General features: G+C 37.9%; 1 protein-coding gene across 1 annotated transcript in view; it reads right to left on the minus strand.

Moving 5' to 3' along the window:
* syne1b (spectrin repeat containing, nuclear envelope 1b) overlaps positions 1-17,387 on the minus strand; it is an 80,592-nt gene that overhangs the window by 56,487 nt on the left and 6,718 nt on the right. Inside the window, 27 exon segments of the mRNA XM_055155188.1 lie at positions 196-360; positions 677-785; positions 1,347-1,555; positions 1,746-1,904; positions 1,989-2,123; positions 2,303-2,467; positions 3,341-3,499; positions 4,175-4,342; positions 4,495-4,638; positions 4,714-4,866; positions 4,950-5,114; positions 5,411-5,613; positions 6,306-6,326; positions 6,431-6,527; positions 6,731-6,899; positions 7,019-7,131; positions 7,247-7,411; positions 8,844-8,981; positions 9,058-9,165; positions 10,404-10,510; positions 11,521-11,717; positions 12,044-12,222; positions 12,334-12,426; positions 13,155-13,238; positions 13,449-13,516; positions 13,519-13,543; positions 15,977-16,038. Of these exon segments, the coding sequence (XP_055011163.1) occupies positions 196-360; positions 677-785; positions 1,347-1,555; positions 1,746-1,904; positions 1,989-2,123; positions 2,303-2,467; positions 3,341-3,499; positions 4,175-4,342; positions 4,495-4,638; positions 4,714-4,866; positions 4,950-5,114; positions 5,411-5,613; positions 6,306-6,326; positions 6,431-6,527; positions 6,731-6,899; positions 7,019-7,131; positions 7,247-7,411; positions 8,844-8,981; positions 9,058-9,165; positions 10,404-10,510; positions 11,521-11,717; positions 12,044-12,222; positions 12,334-12,426; positions 13,155-13,238; positions 13,449-13,516; positions 13,519-13,543; positions 15,977-16,038 (3,560 nt within the window).

Below are 17,387 nucleotides of genomic sequence, written 5' to 3' on the forward strand. Positions count from 1 at the left end.
CTAAGGGTGTGTGACTTCACCCACAGCATGGCTGTGTGGGTTAATACAAACATTTTAAGACCAAAATGAGGAGCCTGACAGAGAGAAGGGCAATGTTACATGGACATATGGAGGTTAGCTATGTCCATTTATATATTAAATATTACATTACATATCAAAATAAATTCAGTGCAATAGAACATTGTCTACACATACCTCTATGAGTGAGACCAGGAGGTTCTTGAAGTCAGTGGAGAGTTTGCTGAGAGCGCTGGCTTGCCTCTGCCCATCACTGTCAGCGCAGACCTCTAGGAGCACAGTCATGCGTGCCTTGAGCCAGCTCAGGTTCCCCTCCTGGAGCTCTGCATCACTCCTCAGCTCCTGAAACAACCAACAACATACGACGTGGAAAATGTGCTCTGACATACGAGGGCTCACAAGACCTGAGGAAGGGCTGCACGTGAATTGTTCTTTAATAGACATGCAAACTCAAAAGGGTACATTAAGCTTTTGAACTAAATTGAAAAATACATCTCTATATCAAGATTATTCAAGCTGTTTATTTTCCTTTTACTGATAAAGTATCCCTAAAATAAAACATTGTTTACGAGAGGAAAAACAAGCAAGCTCTGAAAGTACAATTCAGTCAATAAGGGTTATAAATAACAGCTGATCAATAGTAATCTAATCAACTTACCATAATGGTAGCTTTGACCTGGTTGTACTTCCTGGGGTCATTGGCTCTGGTTCTCAAAAGCCTCAGTTGACTTTCTTTTGATATAAGCCAGCAAGACAGTTCTGCATACCTGTATAAAATAATATTGACAATATTTATAAGGATATGCTGAGATATGTGATGCCACCAAACTGAATTATAATGTGGAATATAAATAAATTGGATGGAGCCAACCAGAGAAAATACTGTTTGACACAACAATACAAAATGCAGATGTTTCCATTTGGAAAATTTTAAAAAACATAAAATAACAATTTCTATATTTTATTTTTACTTGTACATATACATTTATATAATTATGCCATATTCGACCAGTCTCTTGCTATTTCTGCTACTCATTTAGAATGTATTATTACCAATTATATTTTTGCTCTTTGCTATTATAATATATTTTCATGTGTGTGCTACTGTGTTCAAATAATTTCCCTTGTGGATCAATAAGGTTTGTCTAAGTCTAATACTAAACATAACATCAAGGCTCTTAAACCTCCTGTCAGACTTCTTTGTCTTATACAGAAAAAGTACTGTGGATGAAAAGACTTAAATGTAAACTCTCTACTGCAATGCAGCAAAACTAGATGCTTTCTGAGTTTTGTTTGAACATAGTATTGTATAAACAGCTCTGTCAGACCTTGCATTGTAGTCCTTCCATTTGTCCTGGTGCTGCAGTAGTTTCAGATATGTGCTATCGATCTCCTCTCTGACCTCGGCGAAGTCTTTTCTCGCGGTCTCCATGACCTGATGAGTCGAGTCATCTTCTGGGAGTTTCTGACACAGTTCCTCCATCAACTGTAGCCTCTTCTCACAGATGGATAGGGGGCCTTTATCTCTGAAAAAAGCCTGCAGAGATATAGAATTACATTTGATGCAATTATTTAAGAGTAGCAGTAGTATCATTCACAACCAAAAAAAAGTCCATAGTTAAAACAGCAGAGAAGAATATGAATTGAACAAAAATACAATTGTAATATTAATAGCAATAGTAAAATTTGTGGTAATAATAGTAGTAGTATTACAGAGTTTCTCTCACCCTGTGCTCCTTGATAAGCCTCTCGCTGCCCATACTGGCCAGATGTCTGTTCTCCCGAGTCACTTCACTCTGACACTCCTGAAGACACACGGATAACTTACTCCTCTCCCCTTCCACTTTGAGATGCAGCAGGTGAAATGGAGCATCAGTCTGGATATCCTGGAAAATGAAAAAAATAAAAAATAAATGGATAGTTGATATATTCCTGTAATTCCTTGTTTCATTTATTTATATTTTTGCTACCTTCCAATGTTTGTGTAGTTTTCTAACTGTTTCTTGGAGGGACTGTTGCTCTTGCTCTGGTAAAATGTCCGTTAAGTCATCACAAGCTTTGAGGAAGGAATTCAAGACGCGCTGGTCCAATTGACCAAAAAACTCCTGCAGAAGAGAGCATTTAAATACATGCTATCTTAAATCAATTATATTTTACATGGAGTATGTATTATGCATTTATATAGCAGTGACTTTAATAGTACTCAAAGCAACAATGTATTTCATTCATATATCCATATATATAAACAAACCTTATAAAATGCTATTGTAAATCATTTTCTTACAGTGTGTTTTTTGAGCAGCTCCTCTGGGTTTCCTCGCTCAGTCAAACAGGTCTGAGCCATTTTGAGGACTTTCTCCAACTCGATTCTTGATTCATCAAACCTTTTCATCAGGCTGCTGTTTGCCTCCATGTGTCTTCTCCACTCATTTGACTCATTAATCATGGTCTAAATATCCAATCAAACAATTTGATATAAGAAAACAATTATTACATGCTTGTATGTGATCAAAGGTTTAAGACAAATGGGTAACACTTTATAATAAGTACACCTTAATAAACTAAGACTAAAAATAAACAAATCGTTTATTCAGATTTAGGCTTAGTAACTACTTAATTAAGAGGTTACGGTTAAGAATTAGAGTGAATGTATCAGTTAAGTAGTTACTAAACCTGATGCATTCTTGTGTTCATTATGAGCTCATTAAGTCTTTGTTCATGATTTATTAAAGCTATTTAAAGTGTAGTCATTAGTCATAAAGTAAAGTTATGCACAAATCAATAGTTAGGTCCAGTTTTCATTAACACTGCAAATAAATTTGTAATCTAACCTTGTTTGACTGTTGTCTCTCATCATCAGATTCTTGTTACCTCCGCCAAGGAGGTTATGTTTTGTTTGTTTGTTTGTCTGTTAGCGACATAACTCAAAAAGTTATGGACCGATTTTGATGACATTTTCAGGATTTGTTGGAAATGTGAAAAGGAAGAACTGATTTCATTTTGGGGGTGATCCGGAAGAAATCCTGGATTCTGGATCACTTTGAAATTTTAGTTAACATTGTGGTAAATGGGGCCAAAAATTTTGTTTCTCAATATCTCGGTTAATTATTGAACAAACCCCATGAAATTTGACTCAGGGATGGACAATGGGATCCTCTTTCATATTCCAAAGGCTGATCCGGATCTGATCCAGAAGACTGATTTTATCGCAATTTATATAAAAAAATGGGGGTAGTCCTTGGCGGAGGTCTGCGCTCTCTGAGTGCTTTTCTAGTTGTAAATGAAAAGATTTTGAAATGAAAAACATAACCCTTTGTCTTACCTGTGATGCAGCCTGCAGGTCGCCCACTCTCTTCTGCAGCAGCCCCATGTCCATGTGGTGGAGAGTTTTACTGGTGTTCATGATCTTCTGAATGCTTTGATGGTTCCTCTCAATCACAGTCAGACACTTCTTACAGCTATGTGTGAAGGTCGCCAACTCCTGCAGCATTTAAAACATGAGCCAAGTTCCTCAGATACACTAATTAACTTTAGTAAAGCTGAAAGAAATCACTGAACAATTTTGGGGAAAAATGTTTGGTCCTTTGGCTCATTCTTTAAAAAAATTACAGTACTGTAATTGAGACAGATAATTTATGTAATTTACGTAGTGGTGTATGTCTTTTTTAGGGTGACAGTATAACATCTGTCCAGGGAATATCGATGAAAATTAGCCTTGTGCTTAAATCTGGTGCAGATTTACAGAAACGTTCATTAATGTACACTGTCCTGTCAAATAAATAAAAAATAAAGAGGTAAGTTAAGTCAAAATTCAGTTAAGAGAGCACATTTTAAACACATCCAGGGGTCAGGGCAGTAGACGGGGGGGTTCAAAGGGGTCAGTTGTCCCAGGCCCAAGGGTTTTAGGGGCCCAGAATTGGACCCTCTTCCTATAAGTTTATATTGTGTATGCAATGTCCCCAAAGTTCTGTCGACGGGCCTGCCAAGGGTATTAACATTTGGGAGAAATATGTTTAACAAAATTTCACGCATAATTATATGGAACAGTTTGTGATTTGACAACCTATATAATTCCAGCTTTTGGGATTTGTTAATATCGTTGACCACTTAAATTCTTAAAGGTACAGTACACAAGAATTGCTTTCTTGGAGTGTACCTGGCATCTCTGTTTGTAGTCCACTGGTCCCTCAGAATCTGTGGAGCTGGTGATGTGACTGGCCTTCTCTAGAGCCTGATAAAACCCTGTGATGTTCTTCTCCATTTCCTCCAGCAAGGGCAGAAGAGACTGGGACTCTTTCAGTAAAGGTAAACATCTTTCTCGCACCTAAATATTAAAAAATTGTTTTATTAAAGGGTGCAATAAAGGCATGGTATCGGGTGAACTAAAGTCTTAATTTTTTTATGCTAAGTTTCTTACAACATGAATTAATGTAAAATGTGATCTACAAATCTGAATCATTCAAAAAATGCTGTTACCTTGCTTAGTTGCTCCTTGACTGACGCCATTACAGCATTCATTTGTGAAACCTCTTCTTGTGGAGTGTCTTTGGTCAAAAGCTGAGCAGTGCGACATGCTGCTTTACAGGCTGCCTCCATTGCTGGGACTTTATGCTTAATTTCCTGCAAAAAAAACATTAGACTTTGTAAACTTGTCTTTCTCATACACATAAACTAATACGTAATAAACAGTAGTACCTCAACATCTTGTACAAAAGCTCGAACATTGAGGAAAGACACTTGAATGGGAGCAGTCATCTTCTCATCAGTTGCATCCATAAACATTTTGAGGGTGTTGATCCCGTCATGGTAGTCCTGCCTCAACTTATCAACTTCATCAGCTCTTGCATACTGTATAAAGACATAAAATACATTAAAACATGTGTACTAAATAAATTGAATTCAAGATTTTTAAAGATCAGTGTGAGTATTACATGTTTGACTTTGACAAAGAGCTCTCTCCACCTCCCGTTCAGCAGGAGAAGCTGTTGTTTCAGATCTCTGGATACAATTTCGTCACACGTTTCAATGAGGAAGTTCCCGGCGTCATTCATATCCATGTGTTGCTGAATCCAGTGGGACAAGTTTCTGAAAAAATCCTAAAGAAAAAAACTAAACTTAATATTGTGGAATTTAATAATTGTTACAAAACATATGTTATACTGTATAACCATCACAATTTGGCCAATTGAAACTCCCTCATCTGGTTATCAACTATACTGCATTTAACACTACAAATAAATTCTAAAGTGGGACCTAATACACTCATAAAACTGATCCTGTACTGAAAATTTACATAGGCATTTATCAAATTATGTAATCTGCAGTCAACTCTATACTCAGTATTTAAGTACTTAACGTAATCCATTCAACTTTTCACATAGAAATTACTCACCCGCTTCGCAGTTTCTGATTGGTTTAGCATTAGCTCTGCGTCCTCCAGCCAGGCCTGCAGAGAGGCCACTGTGTTGCTGTACTTGTCCCAGTTTGAGATCACCTCCTCCAGCATACTGCGCACGCTCCGCACCTCCAGAGCCAGGTGCTTCCACTGAGCCGTCGTTTCATTCAGGAACTTACTCACCCCCTCTGCCTCATCAACTGTAAGTACAAAGTATTTCAGCTCAACTCTCAAAATGTGTAAAGAGCAGTGTGTCCAGAAATTATACATCTTATAGTATATGCTTTACATTACTGTGCAAAAGTCAATGAACAAAACACACAGCAAAGTAAACAAATGAAAAATCTGATCTAAAACTATTTAAAAAAAACATACTGACACAGACTGATGTGCTGATCCTATATACAATACTGTATATACTCTTTTTATACTTGTAATAGAAGATAAGCATCTACGAAAACACATTATTTGCCAAAACACATTATAAAAAAACAGTAGCTTCTAATGCTTTTCACAACATGAAATAAAACATAACAAGTAAACTGTAACAGCCTTCACCTGCTTAAAACTAATGCACAGTATTGTACAACATTTTGAATACTTTCTGGAGACACCTTGTATATTCGCTGCAATAAACACACAACTCAGGGACTGATTGGGGTTGATTCTGGATTAGAGGAATGTTCGCTCATGAATCACAATGTGTCACATGCTAGCAATTAGCATTCCACCAAATGCATGAATTTCTGTAATACACTTTCAAGCACAATGCAATGTGATTTTAATTGGAGGTAATTAGGATGTTAAACAGGAAAAGTGCATCCCCAGATTTTTAGGAGAAGACAGGCAAATTTGGGATGGGTTAATGCTGTCAGGTTGTTTTTGGACTTACCTCGGTTACAGGTTTTGTACCCTGTAACATGAAATCCACAGTAACAACAATTTACTATGAACCAGACAAACAGACAAAGTGTGTAATGTTGAAAAATATAGAAAAAATTTTATATCAAATCTTACTTGTGCTATCAGACCTCACATAGACTTCTGCAGATTGTTTGAGGGCACTGAAGATTATGTCATACTGGTCAAAAAATCGATAGTTTTCAATAAAAGTCTGGAGGAAAAACAGATAAAGAAGAAATATAAATATGAATGCTTAATTATCTATGGTATTATATTTCCCAACATGTTTGAAAATTGCTTGACTATAACCTGGTAAATATTACAATCTAGATATAGTAATTATTAAATACATTAGTTTACCCAAGGTTTTTTAACAGTGGTCTACACACTGCTTTGTAATATAAATGAACTTACAAGATAGTTTTGCAAAAGGAGCTCCACAGAGTCCCTTCTGCCATATTTAATGATCCAGGTCTTGAGCTTCGATTCAGCCAAGAAAAGAAAGGACAAGAGTCTGTACTTCATTTCCCAGAATTCCATCTTGATCAGGTGACCGTGGCATGATGTTGACACAAAGTTAAACCTGAAATAAAAAGTATAAATAGATCAAATGTTTCTGTTGGCAGAACACAATAAAATAACTACAACTTCATCTTGGTATTTTTGTAGATTAATGCAAAAGCCAAGAATGTAACTTTATACCGTTCAGCCATGTCTTGTAGCTGTTCAGGTGGCACTGGAACTCCATTCACTGATCTGTCCCTGTGAATCTGCTGGAAAGTCTGTCGATGGGGCTCAAGGCTTTTTAATATTTCCTGCAAAACAAAAAATAATCACTCATTCTATTTATACAATATAAATAGCATGTCCAAGACTAAAACCATGCCATGTTATTCTTGAATTTTGCTGATCATGCAGAGAAAGCTGTACCGTGTGTTGCTCCAGCTTTCTGTGGATCACGTTGGCGGTCTCCTCGTGAACGTGGTGAATGGGAATGTCATCTCTGAGGGCCATCTCTGCTCTGTGCAACCAGGCTCCAATCACTCCAAGAGGGCCGGGGAGGGACTTGTCCAGGTGGATGTGCCACTCCAGCAGCTGTAGATGACAATTTACAGTAAAGACTTCATATTCTTAACATTATTTATTCATTCAATGGTTTGTTTTTTTAATCTATTATTTAGTTTATTAGTGAAGATACACCGATAGATATCCATTCACTTGGAAGTAGGACTTTATCAAATTTTAACTGAGATTGCATAATTTTTTGCCACTGGTCATCTTGGGTCTTTTTAATTGTGAGATTCACATTCAATCCTCTGTCAGTAAAAGCATGTGGTTTGGAGCAAAGATCAGACGATTTTGACAAAATATTCAACAGTTTTTAATTTTTTGTTAGATGACAATGATTAAAGTCTATTGTTTATGTTCAGGAAATTCATATTGAAAGTAATTTTTAAGTTGACAAAATCAAATAAATTACATGTGATAAATATATATTTTTGCTATATTGTCCAGCTCTACTTTGTATATCTCCCTGCCCAATCCCCACAAAAATTAATCTGGTCATAGCTGAAAGTTAAGCTGATTTTTACGAGACCCTGGACATGTTTTCGGATCAGTCTGGATGAGTGAACAAAACTCTCTTTGTTTCAGTCTCATTTACTCTGGACTGACTCTGATCCAAAGGCTTTTATCTTCCTGAATTGTCACCAGTGGCTGTAGTAGATAAAAAGCCAAGATGAGTTTCTCTATGGCAACATTCACCACAGATATTCATTGTTTAACCATGGGAAAGCTTATCAGACCATATTGTGTGATGGCTAGATAGTCAATGTAAATAAGGAACAATCCACAGTTACATAATAATAAATAAACTAATATTTTTATAACTGTCCCCAAATAAACCATCTACATAATTTGGTCTCTATCTCTCTGTCTTTCTCTCTCTCTCTCCTTCTCTCTCTCTGTCTCTCTTTTACCATTTACCACACTCTAATTGATTGTACTATTGATTGGTCAAATATTTGGTCAGATAAATGATACAGGACATACAGTATTTAACAGACACAAAACAAAACACCTACACACTATGGAATATCTAGTTTGAAAAGACTGCAGTGTCTTTTGTGTGCACATATGCATTGTTAAATTATTGTGTCATTGTCATTTGTGTTCAGCAGCATCGCAAAAGGGTTAAAAAACCCACCACTAAGCAAAGAAGAGGACAAAGGCTTTGTCTGAGAGTAAACAAACAGTTGAGTAATTTAATGTACAAACTACACATTTAAGTGCATTCTAACTGAGATGGAAGTTAATTAAAATGCATGATTAGCACAAACTTACACATTTTTTCTGTGAAAAATAATAGGTACGAAGGTTTAACTAGGTATGAAAAAGGATCATGTCTCACAGACATAATAGCAGACACAGCGAGTTTTCATGGCGACCCACTGCATCTGCCACTGTGCCCCTAATTATGTGTCAGTTTCCACGCAGAGTTTTAATGACCTCCATTAGTGACACTCACCCTGGCAGAGACCCGGTCCCAGGCCTGTTTGACCAGGGCCTGGTCCACAGAGAGCTTCCCGTCTCGACTCACAGGCTGCAGCAAAGGATCAGTCTGCTTCTTCTTCATCTCATACTGCACACGGAAGGTCTTGAATGCCTGTCATTTCAAAAAAGGTAAATTAAACTTAGAGAAAACAAGAAATGAATGAACCTATAATTAAACATCTATTTACCTGGTATTTGTCAGTGAGGTTTCCCTCTGCTCCCTGCGCTCTCAGAACATCTTTCTCCAACTGGTCCAAAAACACCTTGAGCTCCCTCAGCATCTTCCTCTCCTCTCTCTGCCAGGGAAAAATATAGTCATGAAATTTTGGTAAATGTATAGCATAGATAGAGTAATCCTTCATCAGTTCTATCAGTTACACCGCAGTAGTAGAAACCAAAGAGAGTGTGTTAAATGTGTGGAGAAACTCTTATTATGAGTTACTACCATAAATAATTCACACATACCTCAAGCATTTGCTCTATGTCATGGGGACCAAACTATCCAGGAAAGCAGCAAGGCACAAAGAGAAATACACCCCAAACAGGTTAGAAGAAGGAGAGGCAAAGAGGACCAAAATGGAAGAAAATGGAAAGAGAGGAATAATGTCAAAAAACAAGCAGCATGCAGCGCAGGGCCAAAGCTCTCACCTGTAGCACTGGGACCGAGAGTGCAAAAGTTGGAATTGAGCCAAGAAGCAGCTTAATGTGCACAAAGGTAAACACATGGAGAAATTAAATCATGAAAAACAAAACTGTGATTGTGACATATTTATGTATGTGCATGCAGTGAATATTACACATCAAACCAGAATTTATATTAATGTAAATTAATCAATTGAACATTTATGGCATAAAGCACAATAGAAACAAAAAAATGTCTGTCAATGTGAACTGAAGGTGGTTTGGCCCTTAAATGATACTTGGTCTACATCAAATATAAATATCACAGATGGCCAATTCCTATTTTACTGTCTCTTGTATGACAACTTGTTTTGAACTTTTAACAACATGAAATGCAGAAATACTTTAATCTATACTGACTGAGCCATTCATGATGTTATTGTATGTTTTTATACATTTATATTTTGCTCTTCACAATTTTGGGATTTATTTGACTTGGCGATAGCTCATTTAGTTAAAGATTATTTCTAGTCAGGAGGCCCTTTGTCTATTATGCTCTTTATTTAATCAGTTTAAAGGAGGAAATGAGCAAAATGCAGCTGTTTTGACAAGATGCCAGTAAGGGGCTGGTAGCATATGAAAAGAACCAATCAGAGGCAGTCACTACGTCATGTGGCAATTTCAGTAGATTTACTGTATATTCCTAAAACACTTTTGAGATTAATCTGATGGTACATGGCAGAAATATGATGAGGCTTAGGGACTTTTAAGCATGCAATGAATGAAGTCAGTGTATTATGCAAATATATTTTACCACAGTTTTAAAGTGTATAATATACCAGTTTCATTCTTATTTTTAAAAATGCTTACAAATGACCAAAAAAAGATTAAGAATCTCTCATTAAGTAGTTACCTCATCATGATGCCCGTCGGTTTCAGAGTGAGGGTTTGGATAGTGCTTTAGAAACTGGGCAACATACGTCATTATGGACTTTTCATCTGGTTTGTCTACATCCACATCTGAAAAAAATACACAAATGGTCAATTTGGTCATATAAAAACAAGAATTTCACTAGGGAATGTCCCAAATAGCATAAAATGCATACAGTATAAGCTAGGAAAATCAAGATAACAACTAAACCAAACCTTTACCATGGCAAAGGGAACTAAGGGATTAAACCTGGTCTAAAGTTGGTCCAACAAAGACAATCCATGAACCAAATCAGAAATAAAAACATTTAAACTGAATCCAAACCACAACTCACCCCAAAGGACAACTAAAAGAAGACATCATCAAACATGAAATTGAATATTTGCTCTGCTCCTTTATCATCTGCATACAAGTCTATTCCATTACTTTATAAGCGGCATTAGACTGAGTCAGCAAAAACAAAAAGACAGATCTCTCTGTGTCCCTCTCCAGGCTAATTAAACTTGTCATCTTTCATCATATTTGTGTCCTGACGATAAATCAAGGACATAGTCTCGGAAACACAGCCTCTTGTTGCAGTGAAACCGCTCAGAGACTGCAGAGTTGCTGCAGACAACATCAATTCTACAGTCTAAACTCCTCGGGGGAAAAACAGATGGATGAGAGGTAATTTGTAATTTTAAGTCTGACCAATTGAATGAAACTGAATACTAATGAAGACAGAAAATGTATTCAAATTGTGTTATGGTGTTTTGTATAGCACTGATACTGCAGCTGGTGTCATCAACATTTCCTGGGGGTGTGATGCTAACTGTAGGCCCTGCTCTATCTGAAGCGCTATTACTCAAGTTAAACTTTAATCTGAGCTTTGTTGAGAACACCCCCAGCATGATGTCACTGCAAAATATCAATGCCATTAGTGTAAAGTGTGTATGTAAAGCATTGTTGAGCTTTGGTTTCCTGTTTGTTATTCTTACCCTATACAATTTTTTTGTTGCATTGTTAATCATGCTAGACCACATGATATAAACTGGTGTTATGTAAGATACTGTGCACCCCAACTGTAACTGTAATTTAATGCATGTATGATCTGGGTCACCTTCTGGATCGAGCAGACGGGGGATTCCCAGTTCATTTTCGGCCAGACTGAAGGCCTCCTCCAGGTTCTCTCTGTTGCCCCTCCTCCTCACCAGCTCCATGTCCACCAGGTCTGGTCTGATGGAATGGACCAGAGACTCAAACGCCACACCATTACGCCAACTGGGCCCAAAGTCCTTCACCTCAATCCCATGGTATCTGAAAGCAGGTTTATGCAGTCATTAATGGTAAGAGACGAATAATATTAAAATTCACAAACAATCCAAAGCTTTCTATTATCTGGTTGCCTATAAGGAATAGTTATATTTGATGCAACTCAGAAGCAGTACGCTTGAGATTAGAGGAGAAAACTTTGTTATCTATGTATCAATCTTACATCCTAAAGTCCTACAGTATACTCAAACTTGCTCACAAATCACATCAAAAGTGGGATTAAACTGGGACTAAACCACAATCTCTAGTTTGCAGTATCTCTATTATCAACTTCATAATGGAAAAATCTATTTAAAATGAAAACATCATACTGAGCTGCTGTGGACTGCACCCATCGGAGCAGAGCCTTTTTGGCGTTGCCCGGGTATTTGTTGATGACTTTCCTCTTCATGGGGGGACTTCCTGTTTCAGAGCCAGGGATACTCTCCACTGAAGAGTTACTGTTGGACAAGGCCTGGAGGGATGGCAGGTTACTGGTCAACTCCTCAATCTGGAAGTGGAACAGAAACATATATTACAGTTAATACCATCAAACATAAGATTAACATGGTTATTAGATTAAATTACTCTGCAATTAATTCAAATAGGTGAGTTGTTTTACCTGGAAATAGAGGATAATGGTCCACATCAACCCAAGGACAATGGATGGCCGTCCGTCTGCGACATCAGTGGCGTGAATGTTTACAAGTTTAATCTGAAACAAAACCACAGGCAGGCCTTATTGTTGATCATCACTTTTAATTGTAAGGCAAGCAGGCCAAATAAAAAGTGCAAGCTGCAGCACGCATAAAAGACATTATCTTTGATGCGAATGTGTTTAATATTATTCAAATTCATTAACAAACCAAAACACAGCCATTGTGAAAAAAATATATATAAAGAATAAACAAACTGTAAACTGTGGAAAAATAAATATATATTGTTACTCTATACTTAGGAGTTCTCTTTCTATAAAACATTTTACCTTCAATTACTGTACATTCCCATTTTCTTTTTTAAATCTCTCCAAGTCAGGTTTATAGAAACATACACAAGTGTGATCTCTTTTGTACATTTTCCAAGCTCAAAGATTGCATAAAAAGATGCAGAGCTGTGTCCATGCATCGTGCACCAATAAAAACAAAAGCATAAATGTCAGAGTCACACAGGGCAGAGCAGAGACTGACCGGAGATCCTCGATACAGGGACTGAAGAGACAGAGAGACCACAACAGTGTCAGTCCTCAGGGAGCTAAGTGCGACTCACAAAGAGCTCACTGTTATGTAATCAAGTGTTACTGCTGCTGCCTCTCCAAACACACTTCACACAGGCACTAACTCACAGGGGATTTTTACGACTAAATGTCACATATATTACAGTTTATTCTTGCTGATATTGAGTTTTGTGAAAATTCATCCAGTATTGTTCAAAGTCAAACGTTACCTTCCTGCCTTCGAGAAATTTAAGTGCTGTGCCGATGTTGGAAACCCAGTGGATTCTCTTGAGCTGGCGGCCTTGTTCACATGGCTACACAAAACAGTAAAACAGTTCAATACTATAATTCACAACAAAGTGCAAAACACACTTTTAAGAAAGCACAACATATACTTGGAAAGACATTCAAACCATGAACATCTAACAAAAAGAAAGAAAAAATGTCAAAAAAGGAGTAGGAAGAAGCAGTACTTGAAGTTGAAATTCCTGTATTATTTTCATACAAATTCAAACTCCACTCACCAGTCTCTGACCAGACAGCACCTCCAGCAGCGCCAGGAGCTTCACCCCATCTTTGATATCCTCGAAAAGTCGTTTACCTCCAGAGGTGGTTTATGCTGAAGACGAGAAACATATTTCCAACAGTATAGTTAGGTTTCATGAATGGGACCTTTTAAAAATCAATCTTGTGCATTCTAATGCAGAATGGTTATTTGTATTCTGAACATTAGCCGAGCAGTACACAAATGCTGCTTGTTAGAAAGAGCCTTGTTAGCAAAGAGCTTCCCTGCCGCTCAAAACATGCTGCCTATTCCTCCAACAGTGGCGTGATGCCCAGTGCGGAGGCAAGCTTTCCATTTAACCCTAATATGAAAACACGTCTCTCGGTTCACAACATTAAGAAGTAGGCAAAGTCAGAGGTAACCAACAACTACACAGTGTGATAACAGATGAGTGTCTGTTTAGCACAATGGGAGGTAATTAAAATGTATTTATTGGCTTTGTAAACAGAGTACTTCACACTGAACATATTTTGTGTCATGGCGCAGTTGGATGGGTAAATAGGTCAAACCAAGTCCTCAGTTTGTGCTGCTATGCTTTCTAGTTGCAGGTTAGAAGCTAAATTAACATTAACAATTAATTTACAGTATTTGTAAGTAATGTAAATTAGTTTTTTACTGTTGCAATTGTACCTGACCTGGTGCTAATCACAAAAGCTCTCCTTAGGTAAGATTTGTGTTTCATTTATGAGCACACCAGTGGAAAACCTCCATATGTTATCAACAGCAATTTAACCAATGTTGACAAGTAATGAATTAAAGCATTAGATTTATTTTATTATGACTTCTTGGAACATATAATTTGGGAATTAACTGCACAATTTAAACCTGACATTTTACATTGTTCTGTATTGTTATAGCCGAAATGAAAATAGCACATTTCTTATTGTTATCATAAAATGCTATCTGGCGTGGAAACTAATCCCTCCTCAGTCACGTGGGACTTTAGCCGTGGAAAAACAGCTAAAAACGTGGAAAACTGCTTGTCTACACAGTATCAAAGGAAACGGACACATCATGGAGGAAGGCTGTGTAAACCAGGGGAAGCTGAGATAACGCACTTTCACTGAGGTAAGTGGGTGTAGTTAAAACTAATATCCAATACAGATAAGTCATCTCTTACGTAAACTCAAATACAATGTAATTTAATTATGCTTCTTAATCGGAGTACTTTTCTTGTATAAGGCAGACTTCACTGGCCCAGAAATCAGATACCCAATCATAATTAGAAGGACAGTAGAAACTACATTAACACTCTCACTCACAAAATATAAATAACTTGAAGGCAATTGGTTTCCAGTCACTAAAACCATCAAGATTACTCATAATTTGTCATCAAACCTTACCTTCTCTTATCTTATGACATACTTGTAATAGCAGCATGCCAACACTACAGCGTTTACTGCTGATTCATAGCCATCTTAGTCATCATCTCCTAATAAGAGTTATTTTAAGTCCACAGCGTGCAGCCCTGGGACCATGTGTTATTGTTTTGTCCCTCAGGTGGTGTTTATAACATTCTTGATCCTGAAAAGCAGAGAGACGCCCACAGGGAGCTGTCCTCACCCTCCATCTCTCCATCTGCACCTACCGCCTCCCCACAGACTCCGCACACAAACCTACATACAGATATAACCTCCACCCACACCAGCACCCACACAATACACCTACACAGTCACGCAATGGTTTACAATACTGAGAGAAGAGCCATTTTTCATAATTGTGATCCATTTTTAAAGCAACTGATAAAATGAGTAATCATACATAGTAGCAGTTAACCTGGTAAATGACTTGGGCTAAGTCAGAATCAAACCAAGATGGAAAAAGCAAAGCCACCAACATTATTAAATGTTAAACCAGAAAGAAGACTACACAAATCATATAGGATTTAACCAACATTTAATAAGGAAACCACTGTATATGGGGCCAGTCCAGGGTTAAACCAGAATTTTGGGAATTAACGAATAGGACCAAACTGGAATAAAACAGCCACTAACATGGCTCTAAATTAAGCTAAGTAAAAAATAGCAAAGAAATAATAAAGAAACATATATACAGTATATATCATGTCACAATGGGTTAAGGAGTTCGAACTCTTCATGGTTTAATATTATGTGATACTTATATTCTATTCCAACACCACTGAGGAGCAGATGCCAAGAATGACACATCTAAAGCTGTCAATTCATGAAGCCCTTGGAGGCAAATGAGCTGAGAAGTACTGCCTAATGCTTTGTTTGAGCTAGCTCACTTAGCACACACATGCTCGGTCACACGTCTCAAATGCCATTGACTGAAGAAGAGCATGATAACGATAAGCAGTAATAAAAACAATGATTAGAGAAAGGTCGTCTGGGTATAGCCTTCACACTTTGGATGTGGTTTGACTAAGACAGACCATAATACCTTATACCCAGTTGTGTATCTATCTATGAATGGTGCCAAGGAAGTTATTTCAAGACAACAACAATAATAATAAATCCTGCTTACCTTAGCTAAATGAGAATTGATCCATTTTGTGAACGTCCTCTTCTGCACTGCCTCCTGCTCATCTGGAACACAAACCGCAATGAAACCAGAGAAAGACAGTGTATTGACCAGGATGGATATCTAAAAACAGACATCAAATGGGCAATCATCAAAAATACTTTGTCTCATGTGTTTGAAAGCTACAACTGAATGATTGCATTCTGGGACGCCGTTGAGCCAAAGAATTTAAGAAGAACCACTTCTGTTGTTACATTTTTCAGTAGGATCCCATTGTATTGCCTTTTTCCAGTTAGCAATATTTAAGACTGTATTTAAAGATAGACATATTTGTTAAATTGTGAGTCTTCTAGGAGTTTGACACTTAAGACTCCAAAGCGTCTGCCTCCTGAATATCAAGAAGCATTGCAGCAGTTTTGCACCATGTTTCACCTGAACAGACCTTGCCAAGTGATACTACTAAACTCTATACATACATCAGCTGCTAATGCTAACAGTATCCATGGCTCAGACACTGGGATAAGGTCAAATGAGGAGATTAGAGCTAGTCCAGAAGTAGTCAGAATCTCAGTATCCTACATAAAATGGGTAAAACTTCAAATCGCGCTGGTCTTTTGTGGCATGTTAATATATTCAGCTACAATACCCTCATGCATTATGCAGCACTTTTCACAATACAACTCTATAGTCATGGCTAGGGCTGCTTAGCTGTCAGAAACGCCGGTGGGCTGGTGCTCCACTCAACACAAGAGGGGCCATTTTTAAACATCCACCTACATACAGACAGCAGTCAGTCACGTGTCTGTAGAGATGCAATGCAAACAATACAGAAAGAGGCATTACTACAGGCAATTGCTTCATCATGGTTGCACAAGGGAAGCCCACTCAAGCGCACATGCATAGAGCCATGCACAGCTGTAGCCCTGAGAGAGACTGACCAACAAGCCTATTAATATACATACATGATTGTCAGTTAGCTTGCCCTACTTACCACGCAAATATTGGAAAAATCCTGTGACTAGATTGAGCGAAGTCTTCCTTTGCACATCCTTGAAGTGAGCCATCATAGACCCCCCTGTCTCCCTGTATTCCTTTTCCTTTCATTAGTTCCACAGCTCATCCACAACATTCCCAAATGAAAATAGCATCCACAATGGAAAAAACGCTTGTCCTTATGCCCTTTCCTTTCCAAGCAGGAAGCAAAACAGTTGACTGGCCCAAAGAGAGGTGTGATACGCTGGGATGAGAGGCAGCCCCTCCTCCCTGGCTGGTGCACTCTCTCCCACACACGCGAGCAGAGACGAAATCCCAGTATAAAAGGGTGAATTATGGCCCCATTCTGTGTCCTCCCAGTGTTCCCCGGTTCACCAGAGCAGCCATGCCTGTGTGGTTAGCCTGCACAGCCCCCACCTCT

Source organism: Boleophthalmus pectinirostris, unplaced genomic scaffold, assembly GCF_026225935.1.
Source record: "Boleophthalmus pectinirostris isolate CB_2022bp ecotype Guang Dong unplaced genomic scaffold, ASM2622593v1 HiC_scaffold_10, whole genome shotgun sequence".
NCBI classification, from domain to species: Eukaryota; Metazoa; Chordata; class Actinopteri; order Gobiiformes; family Gobiidae; genus Boleophthalmus; species Boleophthalmus pectinirostris.